The following is a 19418-nucleotide window of genomic DNA, read 5'->3' on the forward strand; positions in this document are numbered from 1 at the left end:
TCGTACTTTGGAAATTTATATTCATTAAATAAAAGTTAAAAAAAATAACCCAACAAATTGGTGACTTTTATATGTTCTCTAACAAATTATAAAACTATAGCATGAACAGGTTAGATAATTTGTACAATCTCACAGCTACGATTTCAACCACACACACCCATGTCATCTTGCTCTATTCCCTGCTTTGTTTGTCACTCATGAACAATCTCTTCTTCACATTTTTCTCTCCTTTGACTCCTTTGATTTCTTATTCTTGTCTTCCTACTACATTTTCACAGTTCTTGGGGCCTTTTATCCAATGTTATTCTTGTCACTATTTACATTTTATTATTGTTATTGCTGTCGTCTTTATTATTACCATTACTAGTAATGTTATTTTTCAGAACTACTTCCCATTGGCAATATTGAGAATAGGATGTGAAATAAAAACCTTAGATTTTCATAACTGACTAAGACAAATTCAAGGAATTAGTGAAGGGGAAATCTGGTAACAGATTGTGAGGTATTGAACAAATAGCAACTGGGAAAGCAGTAACAGACAACTGCTGACTAGACTGTCAGTGGAGTGAAAGAAAGCAGTATCTGCAGTGAAAAAAGGGTCCTAAAAATCATTTTGGTGCCAAAAGAGATGACTAAATGGTTTAGATCAGAGCTGTGTTATGCAAGAGAGTCTGAAGAAAGCAAGAAAATAAATGACTTTTGGAAATAAATTCCTATCTTGACAAAAGATGGTTCATTGAGATTATCACTTGAGTGTTCTATTCCAGCTTTTAGGGCAAAATGGAGCCCAATATATACTAAGGTATATAGAGATTTTCAAAAGGCATTTGACCCAGATCTTTACAATAAAATAAAAGGCACTGCTTATAAAAAATTAGTGCTCAAGCTTATGTGGAAAAATCATACTGAGATCTGATACACAAAATTGAGAAAATTATATAAAACACAAAATTGAGAAAATTATGTAAAACACCAAATAAGATGCATAACCAATTGTCCAAAAGTAGTGAGGGCTCCTAGTACCCAGAAGGGGAAGTTACATATGACGATTCGAGAGAGGGTCAAGAGATTTTTCAAAAAGAACCTTCAGATGTCTAAAATCAAATACTCATAGTTAAGCAGAAAAAGAAAGGAGTGTAATCCAAGGAAGAGAATCTTTATCCAGTGGTTGAAGGAAATGCTGAGAAGATAGAAAACCCCGCAAGAATATAATGCCAAAGAAGCAAAAGAGAAAAAGCTGTTCTGAAAAGACTGTCCAGAGGAGGTGGGAGAGGTGTAGCCTCTTCACCTAATGGTAGATGGGTAAGAGTTTCCATTGTTTGTCCTCCCAAGCTTTTCCCTGTTTAACTCTGCACCTGCAGCTGGGCATCTCCATCCATATTTTATTTTCCAGTTCCCACTTTCAATTAACTTTCCTTTAAAAAGCACTGAGTTTGCTACAGTAAGTGAATATGTTTTAATATATGAAAATAAAAACCATAGGGAATAAAAATGAGTTGATTTCAGGAATTAGTTCAGATATCAACTTCACTACTGTTCATAAAACGAGCAAAGATTGTATGGATCTTCATAGTCCACATTTGAGCTTCCCTTCTCTTCTTTAGATGTTAAATTCTGATCTGATAGTCATCCAGAACCTTGGTATCTTCTATCATAATTCACGTATCTTTTCTCACTAATAATCACTGCTTACCTCACTCAATGAATCATCTACTGTAGCTGTAGGATTGCATCCACAAGCCCTGGGAGAAGGAGACACCGTGAATAATGAGATAGCCACTGATCTAAGAAATCTACATAGTAACCCTCTTCTATTACTTCATATAGAACATTACCAAGAAAGCTAAAACTAAGTACAGAATACTAGAATCCTTTAATACAGAATGTAAAAAAAAGTTTCAAAGATGTCTCTATACTTATAAGAAATCTTACCTGGGACTTCCTATAGTTGGGACCAGAAACCCCAACCTCTTTTCCTCTGTTGATCCATATTTTGGATATAACCTATTTACCACATTCTAAAATCATTCTATATCTTGCAGATTAACTCTTTTGAAAGACAAAAGCCAGCTTCAAAGTATATTTCATTTTCTTAAAAAGTTATAGTCTGGACAGGTAGTCAGACATGCTGTTGATAGCAAATGTCATTTCAATAGCATAGAATATGCTTCCACCTTCAGCATTAGATATGCCTTAGGGACAGGGCTGTACTTGGGAAAGCGTGGCAGGAAACAATGCACAATTTCTTTCTTTTGAACCAAGATTATTCCTAATGTGAAACTTGAACTCACCGGATACTTTGTTAAAATAGCGCTTGTTACCTCACCTGCTCTGCAATTTCAGACTCTCTCAGGCTCTGCATGATGGGACATCTCACTTGTTTAGGTCCCAGCACTAGCGCAGAAGCCTATTGTATGTCATCCTCTCTCCCAGGAGACCTAAGATTCAGTATAATTGGAGAATCAAAGAAAGTGTTTATGGTCCTCTAAGCCCTTCATCATTTTTAACAAGGCTAAGGAAGACCTAAGGAATGATCGAGGTTTTTTGGAAGAGCGTCATTTTGAGACAGAGAGAATTAACGATGTTCCTTTTTAGTAGCAGCAGTCTAGATTAAGACTAGTATCATGGACACAAAGTCAAAGAAAGATGGGATTGGTTTGTTTTCCAATTATTAAATATACTACTTTTGGTACCAGGATGTATTTTTAAGTGTTAATAGAAATACACTTCAGAATCTATTGCCTCCTGAAAAACAGCATAATATTGAAAAGTAAAAATAATAGAACAATTTGTCATCAAATGCTTAAAGCCTTTATATTCTGTGCTAAATGTGATCCAATTACAAGTATATAAAGTTATATATCACTCAATCGCAGGTCACAGTCTAGTACAGGAAAAGAAATATGGATGTAGGGGCAATGGGCCGTTATTATCAACAGATATTGTTATAACATTGCTCATATTTAGAACACATTTTTGACGGTGCCGCGGCTCACTAGGCTAATCCTCTGCCTTGTGGAGCCGGCACACCAGGTTCTAGTCCCAGTCGGGGCGCTAGATTCTGTCCCGGTTGCCCCTCTTCCAGGCCAGCTCTCTGCTGTGGCCAGGGAGTACAGTGGAGGATGGCCCAAGTGCTTGGGCCCTGCACCCCATGGGAGACCAGGATAAGTACCTGGCTCCTGCCAACGGATCAGCGCGGTGCGCCGGCCACAGCATGCCGGCTGTGGCGGCCATTGGAGGGTGAACCAATGGCAAAGGAAGACCTTTCTCTCTGTCTCTCTCTCTCACTGTCCACTGTGCCTGTCAAAAAAAAAACTCCACATTTTTATGAATTAATTTTTCAAACCATAAAGATTACAGATACTATTATTTTACTATAGGATAAGTGAGGACATTGAAGCTAAAAAGTTGAGTCATTTTTGCTCAACTGTACAAAACTGAAAATTAAAAACAGTTTCCTGCTTGCCAACTCCCATGAGTCTAAGACAATACTCTGATATCAATAAAAATCCGAAATGATCAAGTAAAATAAGAAGAGAATCTTCAATATAATTGATAAGTCATCCATTTGAAGTTAGAAAATGTTCAATGTGGTTTTTCTTTTTTTCTATTTCTTCTATGTAAAATACTGTGTAGGTGAATTAGGTTTATATTGATTAGTATCAACCCATTATAATGGATTATAGTCATACCTCATGGCCAAAGTCACACATTCTATTGTGCACCCACCTGATCCATAATTATAATCTTATAAGATCAAAATGTGAAAAACACTAGGAAATATTTATGTACTGTGTTATAGTGTAGTATATAGTATATTTACGGATATATATTCTTTTTATTATTTTAATCTCACAAAGATTACACATACATTTTATACATCACTATTTCCCACAGAGTGATAAGATATAATGAATATCCAAATGTTTCCCCATCAAATCATTAATATTTATCAATATATTAATTATAAGAGAAGGTCGTAAAGTGTCAAACTACTAATAAAGAGAATCAAAGACTATAGCATCCAAATGCAACACAAAAAAGAATAAACCAATGATTCCACAATAGAATTTGTTGAATCATACTAGCATATGATTTTGGGAGATGCTAAATTATTTGATCTTGCCTGATACCATTAAAGTATTGCAGGCTATAGTTAAATCCTATTGTTAAGAAAGCATAGTTTTTGATTTGCATTTCCAGTCCCAAAGGGACAAATATCATATGTTCTCCCTGATCAGCGACAACTAACAGAGCACCAAAGGGGAAACTTGTTGAAATGAAATGGACACTATGAGAAACAGTGACTTGATCAGCTCATGTCCTGACAGTTGATGTACAATGTAATACTTTATCCATTTTAGCATTTTTTTTTGTTCTAGTAGCATTGGTTGAACTCTGTAATTAACACACAATTATTCTTAGGTGTTTAAATTTTAACTGAAAAGTGATCCCTGTTAGGAATTTGGAAAACATTATGTTGAGTGAAATAAGCCAATCCCACAGGGACAAATACCACTTGTTCTCCTTGATAGGTGACAACTAACTGAGCACCAAAAAGGAAACCTGTTAAAGTGAAATGAACACTATGAGAAATGGTGACTTGATCAGCCCTCACCCTGACTGTTGATGAACAACTTAATATTTTATCCCTCTTAGTATTTTTGTTTGTTTGTTCTACTTAATACTTTTGGTTGAATACTGTAATCAATACACAATTCTTCTTAAGTGCTGAAACTTAACTGAAAAGTGATCACTGTTAAACATAAGAGTGGGAATAAGAGAGGGAAGAGATGTGCAATTCGGGACATGCTCAAGCTGACTTACCTCAAACGGTAGAGTTAGAAACATACCAGGGGGTTCGAATTCAATCCCATCAAGGTGGCATGTACCAATGCCATCTCACTAGTCCCAGTGATCAATTCCTGTTCACAATTGATCATAATGATAGGACTAAGAACCAAAGGGATCACATAAACAAGACTAGTGTCTGCAAATACTAGCTGATAGAATAAAAAAGGGAGAGAACGATCCAACATGGGAAGTGAGCTACACAGCAGACCCATAGAATGGCAAATGTCCTAACAGCACTCTGGCCTCATAATCAGCCCTTAAGGCATGCGGATCTGGCTGAAATGCCCATGAGAGTATTTCAGGCATGCAAGCCAAGACACTCTGGGGGGAAAAAAAAAAAAAAAAAAAAAAAAAAAAAAAAAAAACTAAATGAAAGATCTCCACGAGTGAGATCCCAGTGGAAAGAACGGGTCATCAAAGAAGGAGGTACCTTTCTCTGAAGGGAGGAGAGAACTTTCACCTTGACTATGGCCTTGTCTAAAAATTATCAGAGTCAGTGAACTCAGGGGGCTTCCATAGCCTTGGCAACTCATGACAAGAGCCTAGGGTGATTACTGACTCCATAAACAAGAGTGTCAATTTGTTAAGTCAACAACAGGAGTCACTGTGCACTTACTCCTCATGTAGGATCTTTGTCCTTAGTGTGCTGTACATTGAGATCTAATGCTATAACTAGTACTCAAACAGTATTTTTCACTTTATGTTTCTGTGTGGGAGCAAACTGTTGAAATCTTTACTTAATGTATGCTAAACTGATCTGTATATAAAGAGAATCGAAAATGAATCTTGATATGAATGGAAGGGGAGAGGGAGTGGATAAGGGGAGGGTTGCGGGTTGGAGGGACGTTATGGGGGGGAAGCCATTGTAATCAATATTCTGTACTTTGGAAATTTATATTCATTAAATAAAAGTTAAAAAAATAAATAAATATTTCCTGTGTTGTTATAAGATAATAATTAAGTTAATTTAGACTTTAAGTCATTTCCTCTGAGCAGTTTATGACAAGAATAATTTTATGCATATTGCAATGGAAATAATTACACTACATTTTTTGTACTCTATTGGTTACCACAATTAGGAATAAAATGACATTGGTCAAAAAAAAAAGAAAGCATATTAATGAAAAGCCTCCTTATTAATATTTTGTATTCCATGCTGATTTCTCCACTGTACCAATATGCACTGATTAAAACATTCTGTGCCAATGAGCACAATGATATTTTATTCACCTCAATTTCCCAGTAACCTTGGATACATAGGAATGGGTGTTAGGAAACTGATAGCATCTATCTATGCTGAGAAATCATTGTTTTGTGCTTACAAATGTGAGAAACATATTGTGGAATTATTTCACTGGGGGAAAATTGCTACAGGAGGACTTTTGGCTGAAACTCATTGCTTCTTCACCTGTCGGTACATGTTCTTTGAAGGTTAAAACTTTCACACAGGTAAAGGATTACTTATTGGAGAAGATCTGAGCATTCTGAAGAATTTGTCTAAGAGAAAGCTTCCTCAGCATATGTGATGACTCTCCATATTATTCACATCTTATCAGTCACATCTTTTTTCTTTTATTTTTATTTGAATTGTAGAGTTACAGAGAGAGGAGGAGGAGGAAGAAAAGGAGGAGGAGAAAGAGGAGGAGAAGGAAAGAGAAAGAGAAAGAGAGAGAGAGCGAGTGAGAGAGCGCAAGAGCTGTTGCATTCACTGGTCTGCTCCCCAAATAGCCACAATGGCTGGAGATGGTCCAAAGCCAGGAACCAGAAACTTCCTCTGAGTCTCCCACAGATCAGGGGCCCATGATCTGGGTCATCCTTGGCTTCTTTCCCAGGGACATAAACAGGGAGCTGGATTGAAAGTGGAGCAGTTTGGAATAGAACCCACACCCATATGGGATGCTGGCCTTGCAGGCAGTGGCTTTACCAGCCAAGCCACAGAACTGGCCCTAATCTGCCACATCTTAATCCAGACACTGTTGGAATTGGTCAGCTGTTTTCTTCAATATAGCTCGAGTGTACTAAGATAGATGCTGTATCTTTGTACTATAGGTCTTATTGACTTATCAGCTCTGTAAATCTACTATCTAATGTGATTATGTCCTCATTCATGATTTTGGGTCATCCATTGTTTTGCTAGAATACATTGAATTCCCGAGATCAAACCATACGTGGGCATCAGAAAAAAAAAGGGGGGGGTAATGTTAATGGCACAGACAATTATAATTTGATTAATACCCTATTTGCTACAAAAACCATATAGTAGACTAAGTTGCAAAGAAAATTGGAATGCTTTTGTTAACAACTTTTGTTCAAGATCAAGGGGACACATCAGGTGATAGTCTTCCTACTGACAGGGTATAAAGTGGTACAGGGCTTTCCAGGAAGTGTTTGTTATCCTGGTCTATTTCTCTCTTTAAAAACCACCAGTGTTTAGCCATGGGAAAATCACACTGCTGATTTACCTAATCCTAATCACCTCCAAAAGTCTTACCTGTAAATAGCATAGCCAGTTTAAGTTTATATCTTTTTTAAGGACTTCACAATTCCAACATGGAGTTTTGGAGACAATAAATTCAAAACCATAAGCTTGCATCAATGCAGGGAAATCTGTAGAGAAACACAATTTTACAAGTTGTAATTTTATTGTTAGTTTTCCTTTTCCTCATGGTGGAAGAAATTAGCCAGGAATCCTACAAAAAATAATAAAGAACACAGATAGATACTGGGTCTGAACAAAAAGAACTAAAAAAATAATCTTCTTGGGGTTTATTTGGGCAGTAAATAAGGTACAAAAAGTACCCTTTGTCTACTCATGAGTCCAAATTTTCATTGATAAATCACTCTAACTAATGTGGAGTCATGGATTTTGCATTGCATTTAAAATTTTTTATTAATAGCAATTTTGCATATTTATTAATTATGGTATGCCATTTCAATACTTTTATAAAATTTATATTGACCAAAACAAGGCAATCAGCATTTTCCCTGCTTTGGCATTACATTATGACTTGATGATTGGGCTAATTTTATGTGTGTATTGCTTTCCTAAAATCAAATGTTTTTGCTGATAGGAGCCCTCTAAATAAAATATATTATTTTATACCTTATGAGTGGCTATAATGGGGACCCTTGTTATGAAGTTCAATTAGCCCTCTAGCGAGACACAGACATCCCTTGGACAGGATAATTCTTCTGTGTATTATGGCCAAGTAATTGGTTTAGTTTGCTCAATTCCTGACACGATGGCATTCAACATTTTAAGAAATAAAATGAAGATACTGAAAACTGCATTAACATTTGATGAGGACTGGAGAAATCTCTGAATCTCCAGTGTTTTATCTTCTTGATATTGGAGTCTAAAGATCCTTTCGTGAATTTTGTGATCTTAGAATTAACATATTCAGGATGAATTACAGAACACAAGAGAGTGCCTCCCTTGAAAGGACAGGGACTTTTACCGAATATTTATATTAAATTTATTTTTTCTTTTTTTTTTTTTTTGACAGGCAGAGTGGACAGTGAGAGAGAGAGAGAGAAACAGAGAGAAAGGTCTTCCTTTACTGTTGGTTCATTCTCCAATGGCGGCTGCGGCCAGCACACCATGCTGATCCAAAGCCAGGAGCTTTTGTGCTTCTCCTGGTCTTCCATGTGGGTGCAAGGCCCAAGCACTTGGGCCATCCTCCACTGCACTCCTGGGCCACAGCAGAGAGCTGGACTGGAAGAGGGGCAACCGGGACAGAATCTAGCGCCCCGACCAGGACTAGAACCCGGGGTGCCGGGGCCGCAGGTGGAGGATTAGCCTATTGAGCCACAGTGCCGGCCATACATTAAATTTCAAAAGTATACAAGGAAATTTTCAGGGACCATCTCGACATGTTGAGCTTCTAAAGAGGTGGTGCTACACAGAGGATTTCTGTGAGACCTCAGTGGAAAGAAAAGGTCATCAAAGAAGGATATATTTTTCTCTGAAGGGAGGAGAGAATATCCACTTTGCTTATGGCCGTGTCCAAATACCAATGGAGTCTATGGCCACAAAAGGCTTCCATCGTCTTGGCAGCCCATGGGAAGAGCCTCGAATGATCACTGACATCATAAATAAGAGTGCTAATTTTTTTTTTTTTTGACAGGCAGCATTACACAGTGAGAGAGACAGAGAGAAAGGTCTTCCTTCCATTGGTTCACCCCCTCAAATGGCTGCTACGCCTGGCACGCTGTGCCAATCCGAAGCCAGGAGCCAGGTGATTCCTACTAGTCTCCCATATGGGTACAGGGCCCAAGCACTTGGGCCATCACCCACTGCCTTCCTGGGCCGCAGCAGAGAGCTGGACTGGAAGAGGAGCAACCGGGACAGAATCCATCACCCAACTGGGACTAGAACCCTGGGTGCTGGCACCGCAGGTGGAGGATTAGCCAGGTGAGCCGTGGCTCCAGCCAAGAGTGTTAATTGTTAAAGGAACTACAGAAGTCACTGTGCACTTGCTCCCCATGTAGGACCTCTGTCCTTAATTAATTGTAATATGAGAATTAACTGCAAATTTTCTCCCCAACCTGTACGCTATATGTTGTGTGTGTGCATGGGTGCAAATTGTTGAAGTCTATGCTTAGCATGGAGTTGATCCTCTGTATATAAATTCATACTAAAAATGAACCATAATGAAGAAGGAGATGGGAGAAGGAGAGGGAGGTGGGATGGGAGCTGGTTGAGGGGCGGGAAGTAAGGAGGAAAGAATCACTATATTCCTAAAGTTGTATCTATGAAAAAATGCATTCCTTAAATAAAAACTGAAAAAAATAAAGAAAATAAAAAGGTGGTACAAATATTAATGAGTTTATTGCAGCTCAATTAATAATAGCTAAGACTTGGAATCAACATAAATGCCCATCAACAGTAGACTGGATAAAGAAATTATGGGACATGTACTCTATAGAATACTATATAGCAGAAAAAAAAACAATGAAATCTGGTCATTTGCAACAAAATGGAGGAATTTGGAAAACATCATGCTGAGTGAAATAAGCCAGTCCCAGAGGGACAAATATCATATGTTCTCCCTGATCGGTGACATCTAACTAGGCACCAAATAGGAAACCTGTCAGAGTGAAATGGACACTATGAGAAACAATGACTTGATCAGCTCTTGCCCTGACTGTTGATGAGCAACTTAATACTTTATCCCTTTTAGTATTTTTTTTGTTCTACTTAATACTATTGGTCGAATTCTGTAATTAATACACAACTAATCTTAAGTGTTGAAACTTAACTGAAAAGTGATCGCTGTTAAACATAAGAGTAGGAATAAGAGGGAAGAGATGTACAATTTGGGACATGCTCAAGCTGACTTGCCCCAAACGGTAGAGTTAGAAACATATCAGGGGATTCCAATTCAATCCCATCAAGGTGGCATGTACCAATGCCATCTCACTAGTCCCAGTGATCAATTCCTGTTCACAATTGATCATAATGATAGGACTAAGAACCAAAGGGAGCACATAAACAAGACTAGTGTCTGCAAATACTAGCTGACAGAATCAAAAAGGGAGAGAATGATCCAACATGGGAAGTGAGATACACAGCAAACTCATAGAATGCCAGATGTCCTAAACAGCACTCTGGCCTCAGAATCAGCCCTTAAGGCATTCATATCTGGCTGAAATGCCCATGAGAGTATTTCAGGCATGGAAAGCCAAGACACTCTGGCAAAAAAAAAAAAAATGACCTAAATGAAAGATGTCTGGGAGTGAGATCCCAGTGGAAAGAACGGGGTCATCAAAGAAGGAGGTACCTTTCTCTGAAGGGAGGAGAGAACTTCCACTTTGACTATGACCTTGTCTAAATATGATCAGAGTTGGTGAACTCAAAAGGCTCCCATAGCCTTGGCAACTCATGACAAGAGCCTAGGGTGATTACTGACTCCATAAACAAGAGTGTCAATTTGTTAAGTCAACAACAGGAGTCACTGTGCACTTACTCCTCATGTAGGATCTCTGTCCTTAATATGCTATACATTGTGATTTAATGCTATAACTAGTACTCAAACAGTATTTTTCACTTCATGTTTCTGTGTGGGCACAAACTGTTGAAATCTTTACTTAGTATATACTAAATTGATCTTCTGTATATAAAGATAATTGAAAATGAATCTTGATGTGAATGGAAGGGGAGAGAGAGTGGAGAGGGGAGTGTTGCGAAGGGAGGGAAGTTATGGGGGGAAAACGCCATTGTAATCCATAAGCTGTACTTTGGAAATTTATATTCATTAAATAAAAGTCAAAAAAAAGCTCAGAAAAAAATATTAATGAAAGACACCCACATAGGAAACTTGGGTGAAGTTCCTGACATCTGTCTTGTGTCTTTTCCCATTCCAGAAGTTGCAGGCATTTAGGGAGTGAACCAGATGATGGAAGATACTCTCTCTGTCTCGCTCTCTGTCTCTCTTTCTGTCTCTCTCTCTACCCTCTCCCTATCATTCTGCCTTTCAAATAATAAATAAATAAACTTGAAAGTGACCCAAACATTGTTTGGAAACTGAAAGACCACTTATCAAGAATAATCTCTTCCAAAGAAGACACATGACTATGATAGAAGAGACATGACTTGTTGCATGCTTGAATGTGCAATATTGATAAGGACTCTAGAGTGTCGAGAAAAGGAAGTTTGCTGAGGTCTTACTTCCTTGTAATTTGTGTTTTAAGCATCTCATGGGTAACAGACAGAAGCCACTACCTCAAGAGAATACTTTTTTAATCTCCCTCTGGTACCTTCCATCTGTGATTCTCTATATAGTGCCATAAATAACTCTGGATCCAAGCTGATGCCTCTACCACAGGCTTTTAACATCTAATAAGAATTCATCCATTTTCTGCCTATGTTAATGAGGATGATGTTGAAAGAGAACTGTGTTGCTGAACTCATTTGTTAACCTGCACTGAGGGTACTGGTTTCATGGTGAGGAGATCATACAAGTTGTAAAATAACTCTTGTGTTGTGTGTCATTATAAAACGGAGATGGAGTGTGGTTTTCTGGAACTGTTTAACTGATGGGTTCCATTCAGAATGGAAAGTCACAGAAGCTCAAAGTCTTTTAGAGAGGGAAGGGAAAAGAGAATTGTAAAAAACTGAGAAGCGATATGCCTGATGCTGGGGAATAAAGATGAGCACAATAGAGGTTTAGTTTAGCTAATGCAGAGTCATAGTACGTAAGTGAAAGAACAAGGTTTTGTTTTGGGCTCTGGGTAAAGAGTGGAGTAATTACATTTTAGGAGGTATTTATGGGAGGTTGTACAGGAGATATACTTAATTGAAGAAGCTAAATGTCTTTTGAATTTCTAATAGTACTATGTGCAATATCTTTCTGGCTATGTAGGTAATTCACCATTCAAACAGAAATCCAGGTCAAGGAAAACCAGAAATTGAATAAGTTGGCAAATTCTAGAATGTATGTTCTTAGTTGGATAGTGTTCCTCTCTTTCTGTAAATTCAAGTGTAGTGACATCTACTGTTCACTACTAAATGAGCCCCAGAGGATATATGATCCTGCAAATTTTTGTACATCATAGTTTGGAACTAGAGATCATTATGTTACATAAAATAAGCCAAACCCAGAAATACAAATATCACATTTTCTTTTATTTGTGAAAGTTAATATATGCAGTGTATAGGAAGGGAATCTCTTAGAAAATACAAAAAGTGAAAATGATGAAAAGGAGGAAAAACATGGAGAGAAAAGGAATCAATGGGGAGAAGTAGATGGAGGTTAATAATGATGTGTCTTAGAAAATCATTCTGAACCAGAGCCTTATTTTCCTTTATTCAGTTGATAAAAGCTGATTTCAAAGAGAGATTACTGAATTTTTGGTGAATTTTATGTCTTTTAAGGGAATTAGGAAGCACACATTGTAGTAGGATATAAATTATTAATGTATTTGCTTCAACAAAGTTAACAACTTGCCTTTTGTGTTCAAACAGAGCTGGAATGTCCTGAAATTTTTCAAAGGTTCAATCCCAATTTTGAAAGAATTTAAACTCAAGGTGGGTAAAGGAAACTCATTTAGATAACAGTTGGAATATCATATGAAATAACACATTGAAAATATCAAATACAGAAGCAAAGTTTCATATTCAGTAGAGACTTAGTGGCTGAAAGGAATCCACCTGATATAAATTAGCTCCTTTTCAACATTTTTGATATAAGATGATTTTATATAATTGATCTAATTACTATCAATTGAGATGAAAGTATGAAATTTTTGAAAAGATTTATTTATTTGAAAGAGAGAGTTACAGAGAGAGGTAGAGACAGAGAGAGAGGTCTTCCATCTGCTGGTTCACTCCCCAGGTGGTCTCAATGGCCGGAGCTGCGCCAATATGAAGCCAGGAACCAGGAGCTTCCTACGGATCTCCCAAAGACTTGGGCCATCCTCCACTGCCTTCCCAGGCCACAGCAGAGAGCTGGATCTGGAAGAGGAGCAGGTGGGACTAGAACCAGCACCCATATGGGATGCTGGCACTTCAGGCTAGGGCTTTAACCTGCTGCGCCATAGCGCTGGCCCCAAGTATGAATTTTTTTTAAAAATATCATTGAAGGGTGTACAAAAATGTGTTGGTACATTGTATCTATTGGAAAGAAATAACCAAACTAGATTGAAAAGCAACTAGGTATAATTTAGTTACTTAAAACAAACAAATTTTCATTCAAAAGGACCATTTATTATTATAAATCATATTCACAATGATATAGACTAAATAAGCATTTGAGTTTCAAGCTAGTTTTTGCAGTAGTGTTAATGATGGTCTTGGTGCTGGTGGTGCTAGTGATTAAATCAGTGCTAAAAGTGGAAGGAAGCACAGATATAAAGAAGATAGATATTCTAGAAGTGAGTTGAAGCAAAGGAAATACTGACTTTTTTTAAGATTTATTTATTTATTTGAAATAGTTACAGAGAGGAGGGAGGGAGAAAAATCTTCTGTCTGCTAGTTCACTCCCCAAATGACCACAATGGCCAGGATCCATATGAGATGCTGGTATGGTATGTGGCATCTCAACCCACTACATCACAATGCTGGTCCTAGAAGGCTGGTTTTATGTGTATAAATGAACGTATAACACAAATATTGTATGTCTAAAAGAAGCACATTGTGTATTGCTGTAGGTCAGAGTTTTACATTATGGAAGTTTTACATTACATTATTTTTGTCTTAATGTGATGGGGAGCATTGTGTTGTGTGATTGAGCGTGGGTAGCATTTGTGGTGTGGCTGTCCAGCAGACAGGACACCTCAGCGTATGATGCTCTATGACTTTCTTCTTCTTGCCCCCAGCTTCAGTGATGATTAACATGGACAAATGAAACAACTATAAATCTCATCTTGTCATTAGTGTTCTAAGTCCCTAAGAAGATGGCCTCCTTATTAGGTGTTGTAAATTGCTGCTTATGATTCTTGCTTATCTAAAAAGACTTGATTTTACTACACTTTTTACTAGTCAGACTATGAGCAGGCTATACATTCATCCACGAAAGTGGGAATAGAACACGGAACAGCAGTGGATGAAAAAACATAAATTGTGATTTGTCTGGAATGTTCTCTTCATATATATATTCCATATATAAAAGACAATTTTATTTAATTGTCCATTTTACATTTATATATTTTAACACGGTACAGAAGTTCTAGTTTTGGCTATGAGAAAAAGAAAAATAATAGTAATGGCCTTTTGTCTTAATCCTCCCTGTTTCTATCTCTTTTCCTATGAAGAAATCCTTCATTAATTTTTGCTTAATTTTTTGTGATTTGTTTTGTTGGTTTTACTTTTAATTAATTTGTATATAATATCACTTTACAAACACCTTGTGATTTAATTTCATGTTCTTCTAAATACAAGTGGGCCAGTTATATTACCTCCCTTCCTATTCCATTCCCCACTCTAAAAGGCAGTTGCATCAGTATTTCTTGTTTCTGCATGGAAAATCCCATTTTAAGCAAAATACTTAAATCTAAATGAGCTCAACCACCAAAATTAATAACTGTTCCAACTTTCTTTGTAGGACAAAGACATAAGGTAATAATTTTTTTCCAATTATGCCATTTTAAACACATTTGATAAGGAATTGGAATTTATTGATTAGTAATATTTTATACCTGCATCTGAAATGAATATGAAAATATATTAAACAAAATTTGTAAACCTTCAAATTTTAAATATTTTTATCATTGAAAGAAATAATATATATAATATATATTTTTAAATAGTCATATTTTCAATTTTTAAAGAAATTATTGATGCTTGGTTCTATTCTAGAAAAAACTAATAAGCAAATTCAATATTCACTTTATTCACTTTAATAATTTCATAACTCATAATTTAATGAATATCTTTCTTTGAAAACCTCAACAAATTTGAAAAGAAATAAAGGAAACAACCTAGAAAATGTAACTGAAAGAATGAATGACATCATGTGAAATTCTTTAAAAAATGACTTGAGGTTTGTATAGGCTATCAAAATATCCTATGCTCTCCTTCTGCAGATAGAAGTGCTAGTAAAGAGGCTCATGTTTCCAGATGCCTGAATATTTCTGGGTACTGTGATGTTGTAAAACAAGGTGTAGGGCCGTCACTGAGATTTTCTGCAAAGATGACATAATAAAAGTAGATGTGAACATTATTAAATGAAGTTACCAAGAAATAAAAAGAATTCTGAGAATAAAATTTTTCTAAGCATTGGATAATGGGTAGTAAATCAGAGTTAGATCCAAGGGACAAATTCTTTGTGTTACGTAGCACACTGGGATGACTGTAGTTAACAATTACTTTTATGTATTTTATGAGCAAATAGAAGAAAGTTGCTCCAGGCCGGCGCCGTGGCTCACTAGGCTAATCCTCTGCCTTGTGGAGCCGGCACACCAGGTTCTAGTCCCGGTCGGGGCGCCGGATTCTGTCCCGGTTGCCCCTCTTTCAGGCCAGCTCTCTGCTGTGGCCAGGGAGTGCAGTGGAGGATGGCCCAAGTGCTTGGGCCCTGCACCCCATGGGAGACCAGGAGAGGCGCCTGGCTCCTGGCTTCGGATCAGCGTGGTGCGCCGGCCGTGGCGGCCATTGGAGGGTGAACCAATGGCAAAGGAAGACCTTTCTCTCTGTCTCTCTCTCTCACTGTCCACTCTGCCTGTCAAAAAAAAAAAAAAAAAAGTTGCTCCAAGGCTTCAACCATAAAATAAGGTCAAAGAAGTGGAAATGTCAGGATCAGAGCTGTGGAACAGTAGGTTAATACTCTGCCTACAGTGCTAGCATCCCATGTGGGTGCCAGTTCTAGTCTCAGCTTCTCCTTTTCCCATCCAGCTCTCTGCTGATTGCCTAGGAAAGCAGAAAACGGCCCAAGTGCTTTGGCCCCTGCACCCACATGGGAGACCTGGAAGGGGCTCCTGGCTCCTGGCTTCAGATTGGTCCAGTTCCGGCCATTGTGGCTATTTAGGGAGTGAACCAGCAGATGGAAGATTACTCTCTCCTTTCACTGTCTGTAACTCTGTCAAATAAATAAATTAAAACCTTAAAAAAAAAAAAACAGGAAATGTTAACTACCTTGACTGATACACCATTTATACATGTATTGTAATGCTGCATTGTAGTCCATAAATATGTCTTAATATACTTTTTAAAAAATACAATTATTTTATATAAAAAAAGAAAATTATGTCCTTAATTTTAGTTCCACTTGTTGTAAGCCAAAGAACTGCTAGATCTTGTGTTTTAACAGTTATTCATTGATTTGACTCCAGATTATTATTCAAAGATGTTTAGAAACCGTCTAAGGATCAATAACCTGATTTAAAAACACCTAGGACTAACAGTGCTCTAGAGTTTTATATATATATATATATATATACTATCTCCTTCTAACTTAAAAATGTGATGTTTTTTCTCCATAGGAAAATTTGAAAACTGATTTGGGTTGGATTCCATGAAATATCTATGAGGCTTACCAACAGTAGTTGGTTTCAGCCACCTATGTTTCTGCTAACAGGGATCCCTGGACTGCAGGCTGTACAAATATGGATCTCTATTCCACTGTGTGTCATGTACCTAATTGCTCTCCTGGGGAACAGCACCATTGTCTTCATTATCAAAACCACCACCAGCCTTCATGAGCCTCAATACATATTCCTGTCTATGCTGGCGGCTACCGATGTGGGTCTGTCTTTGTCAACTATGCCTACAGTACTCAATGTCTTCCTCCTGAATCACAGGGAGATTGAGTTCCATTCTTGTCTGGCACAAATGTTCTTCATCCATACCTTTTCTTCCATGGAGTCAGCCATCTTGCTTGCCATGGCCTTTGACCGGTTTGTGGCTATTCATAACCCATTGCACTACACTGTGATTTTAACGCCTCCTTGGATTATTGGGATGGGGCTTGCAGCTGTGCTCAGGGGTGTGTTTTTGATGGTACCCTTACCAATCCTGCTCAAGCGTTTGCCCTTTTGCAAAGATGTTATTCTATCCCACTGTTATTGCTACCACCCTGATGTCATGAAACTGGCCTGTGGCTCTGTTAGAGTCAACATTATTTATGGATTGTCCCTTGTCCTTTGCTCCTTTGGAATTGACTCTGTGTTCATTCTCATTTCATATATCTTGATTTTGAGAACAGTCCTGGGGATTGTCTCAGAGAATGATCAGCTCAAAGCACTAAACACTTGTGTTTCTCACATCTTCACTGTCATCATCTTTTATGTGCCTCTCATTGTGCTGGCCCTAATTCATAGGTTTGGTACATTCACATCCCCTCTTCTCCATGTCACTATGGCCAATCTCTTTCTCTTCCTGACTCCTGTCCTTAACCCACTGGTATATAGCCTAAAAACCAAGGAGATAAGGTCATCAGTAAATAAGATATTCAAGGGCAGAGGAAATTTGTTCACCTAGATAGATATGGCCTTAGTGAAAAGACATCCTGATTTCCTTCTCCCCTTTCCTCTGTTCACTTCTCTCTGGAAGATGCCATTACTTCAAGTAGGAAGAACGAAGAAAGGAGATATTCTCTTATGGAAAGAAGATGATGATTTTTGATTATTGTTTCAGAAGAAAATCACCAAATGTGTAAATTTACCACATTTAGAGTATATTTAGAGATTAGTGTGGGATATGTGAGGGGTCTTTAAAACATTCATGTTAAATTTATATTATGAAAAAATATGAATGGATTTCTAAACTATTTTTAAAAATTTATTCATTTACTTGAGTGGCATGGTTACAGACAGAGAGAGGGAAAGACAGAAAGACAAGTCTTCCATCTGCTGGCTCACTCCCCAAATGGCCACAACAGCAGGAGCTGATCCACCCAATGTCAGGAGCCAGGAGCTTCCTCCAGGTCTCCCACATGGATGTAGGGGCCCAAGCACTGGACCATTCTCTACTACCCTCACAGGCCCATCGGCAGGGAGCCGGATCTGAAGTAGAGCAGCAGGGACTCAAACTTGCTCCAACATGGGATATCAGAGCCACAGGCATATGTATACTCAACTTAATATGCTACATTGCCAGCACCAGATTTTTAAATATTTTTACACCACAATAAATTTATCTTTTAATTTTATTTTCCACCAACTTTTAGAAGTATACTTATACATATTTTTGTTTTATTTTTAAAAGTAACATGAGTTATGCAAATTGTAGTACAAAGCAGTTACTGATCATCTTCTGGAAAATAGCAATGAAATCCAGATTATCTGACATAAAGGAAAAAATTATCTCATTCTTATATATTTTAAAGTATCAAAAAAAGGAATTTTCCACTAACACAACAGACATATCAGAAGATTAGGAAAGGTATGCTGTATTGTTTTCATGTTCATTAGATGTTAGAAATTGCAAGTTGAGGGCATGGGCTTTTGGCATAGTAGTTAAGATGTCCATATAGAATATCAGAGTACCTGGATTCAGTTCTGAGTTCCAGGTACTGACTCCAGCTCCGTGCTACTGTGCGAAGAAAGCAGTGGTAGATGGCCCAAGTTATTGGGCCCTAGTTCTCACCTGGAAGAAGCTTCTGGTTCTTGTCTTCAGTTTGTCCCAAATACAAGACTATTTGGGGAATGAACCAATCAATAAAAGATGCCTCTCTCTCTCTCTCTCTCTCTCTCTCTCTCTCCTCTCTCTTTCTTTAACTGTGCCTTTCAAATAAATACAATAAATCTTCAAAAAAAGAAAAAGAAACGTATTTTTCATAATGATGAAACTAAAGAAATGTGACAACGTCATGGAATATCTGATCCTAGCATGAACTTAGTTGATAAGGAAAAGCTCTTGAATATTACAGAGAGATGAACATGAGGCACAATGGTTAGGACTGGGCAAGCCTGAGTCCCATAATGGAGTGCCTGGGTTTGAGTCCTGATTCCACTTCCAATTCCAGCTTCCTGGTGATCCACAGCCTGGGAGGCAGCAGATGTGTCTTAAATTCTTGGGTCCCTTTCACCCACATGGGAGACACAGATTGAGATCTAGGCTCTTGGATTCAGTCTGGCTCCATGCCAGCTGTTGCAAGCATTTGAGGATGGAAACAGCAAATGAAAGTTCT

At 37.7% G+C, this 19418-nt stretch overlaps 1 protein-coding gene across 1 annotated transcript; it reads left to right on the top strand.

The window, feature by feature from the left end:
* Positions 1-16813: 16813 nt before the first annotated feature.
* OLR109 (olfactory receptor Olr109) lies at positions 16814-17767 on the top strand. The gene is given in 1 exon segment (NM_001171450.1): positions 16814-17767. A coding segment is annotated over 1 exon segment (954 nt).
* Positions 17768-19418: the final 1651 nt, after the last annotated feature.

The sequence above is a fragment of the Oryctolagus cuniculus genome, chromosome 1, assembly GCF_051225735.1.
Source record: "Oryctolagus cuniculus isolate XC-2025 breed Fujian yellow rabbit chromosome 1, ASM5122573v1, whole genome shotgun sequence".
Lineage (NCBI taxonomy): Eukaryota > Metazoa > Chordata > Mammalia > Lagomorpha > Leporidae > Oryctolagus > Oryctolagus cuniculus.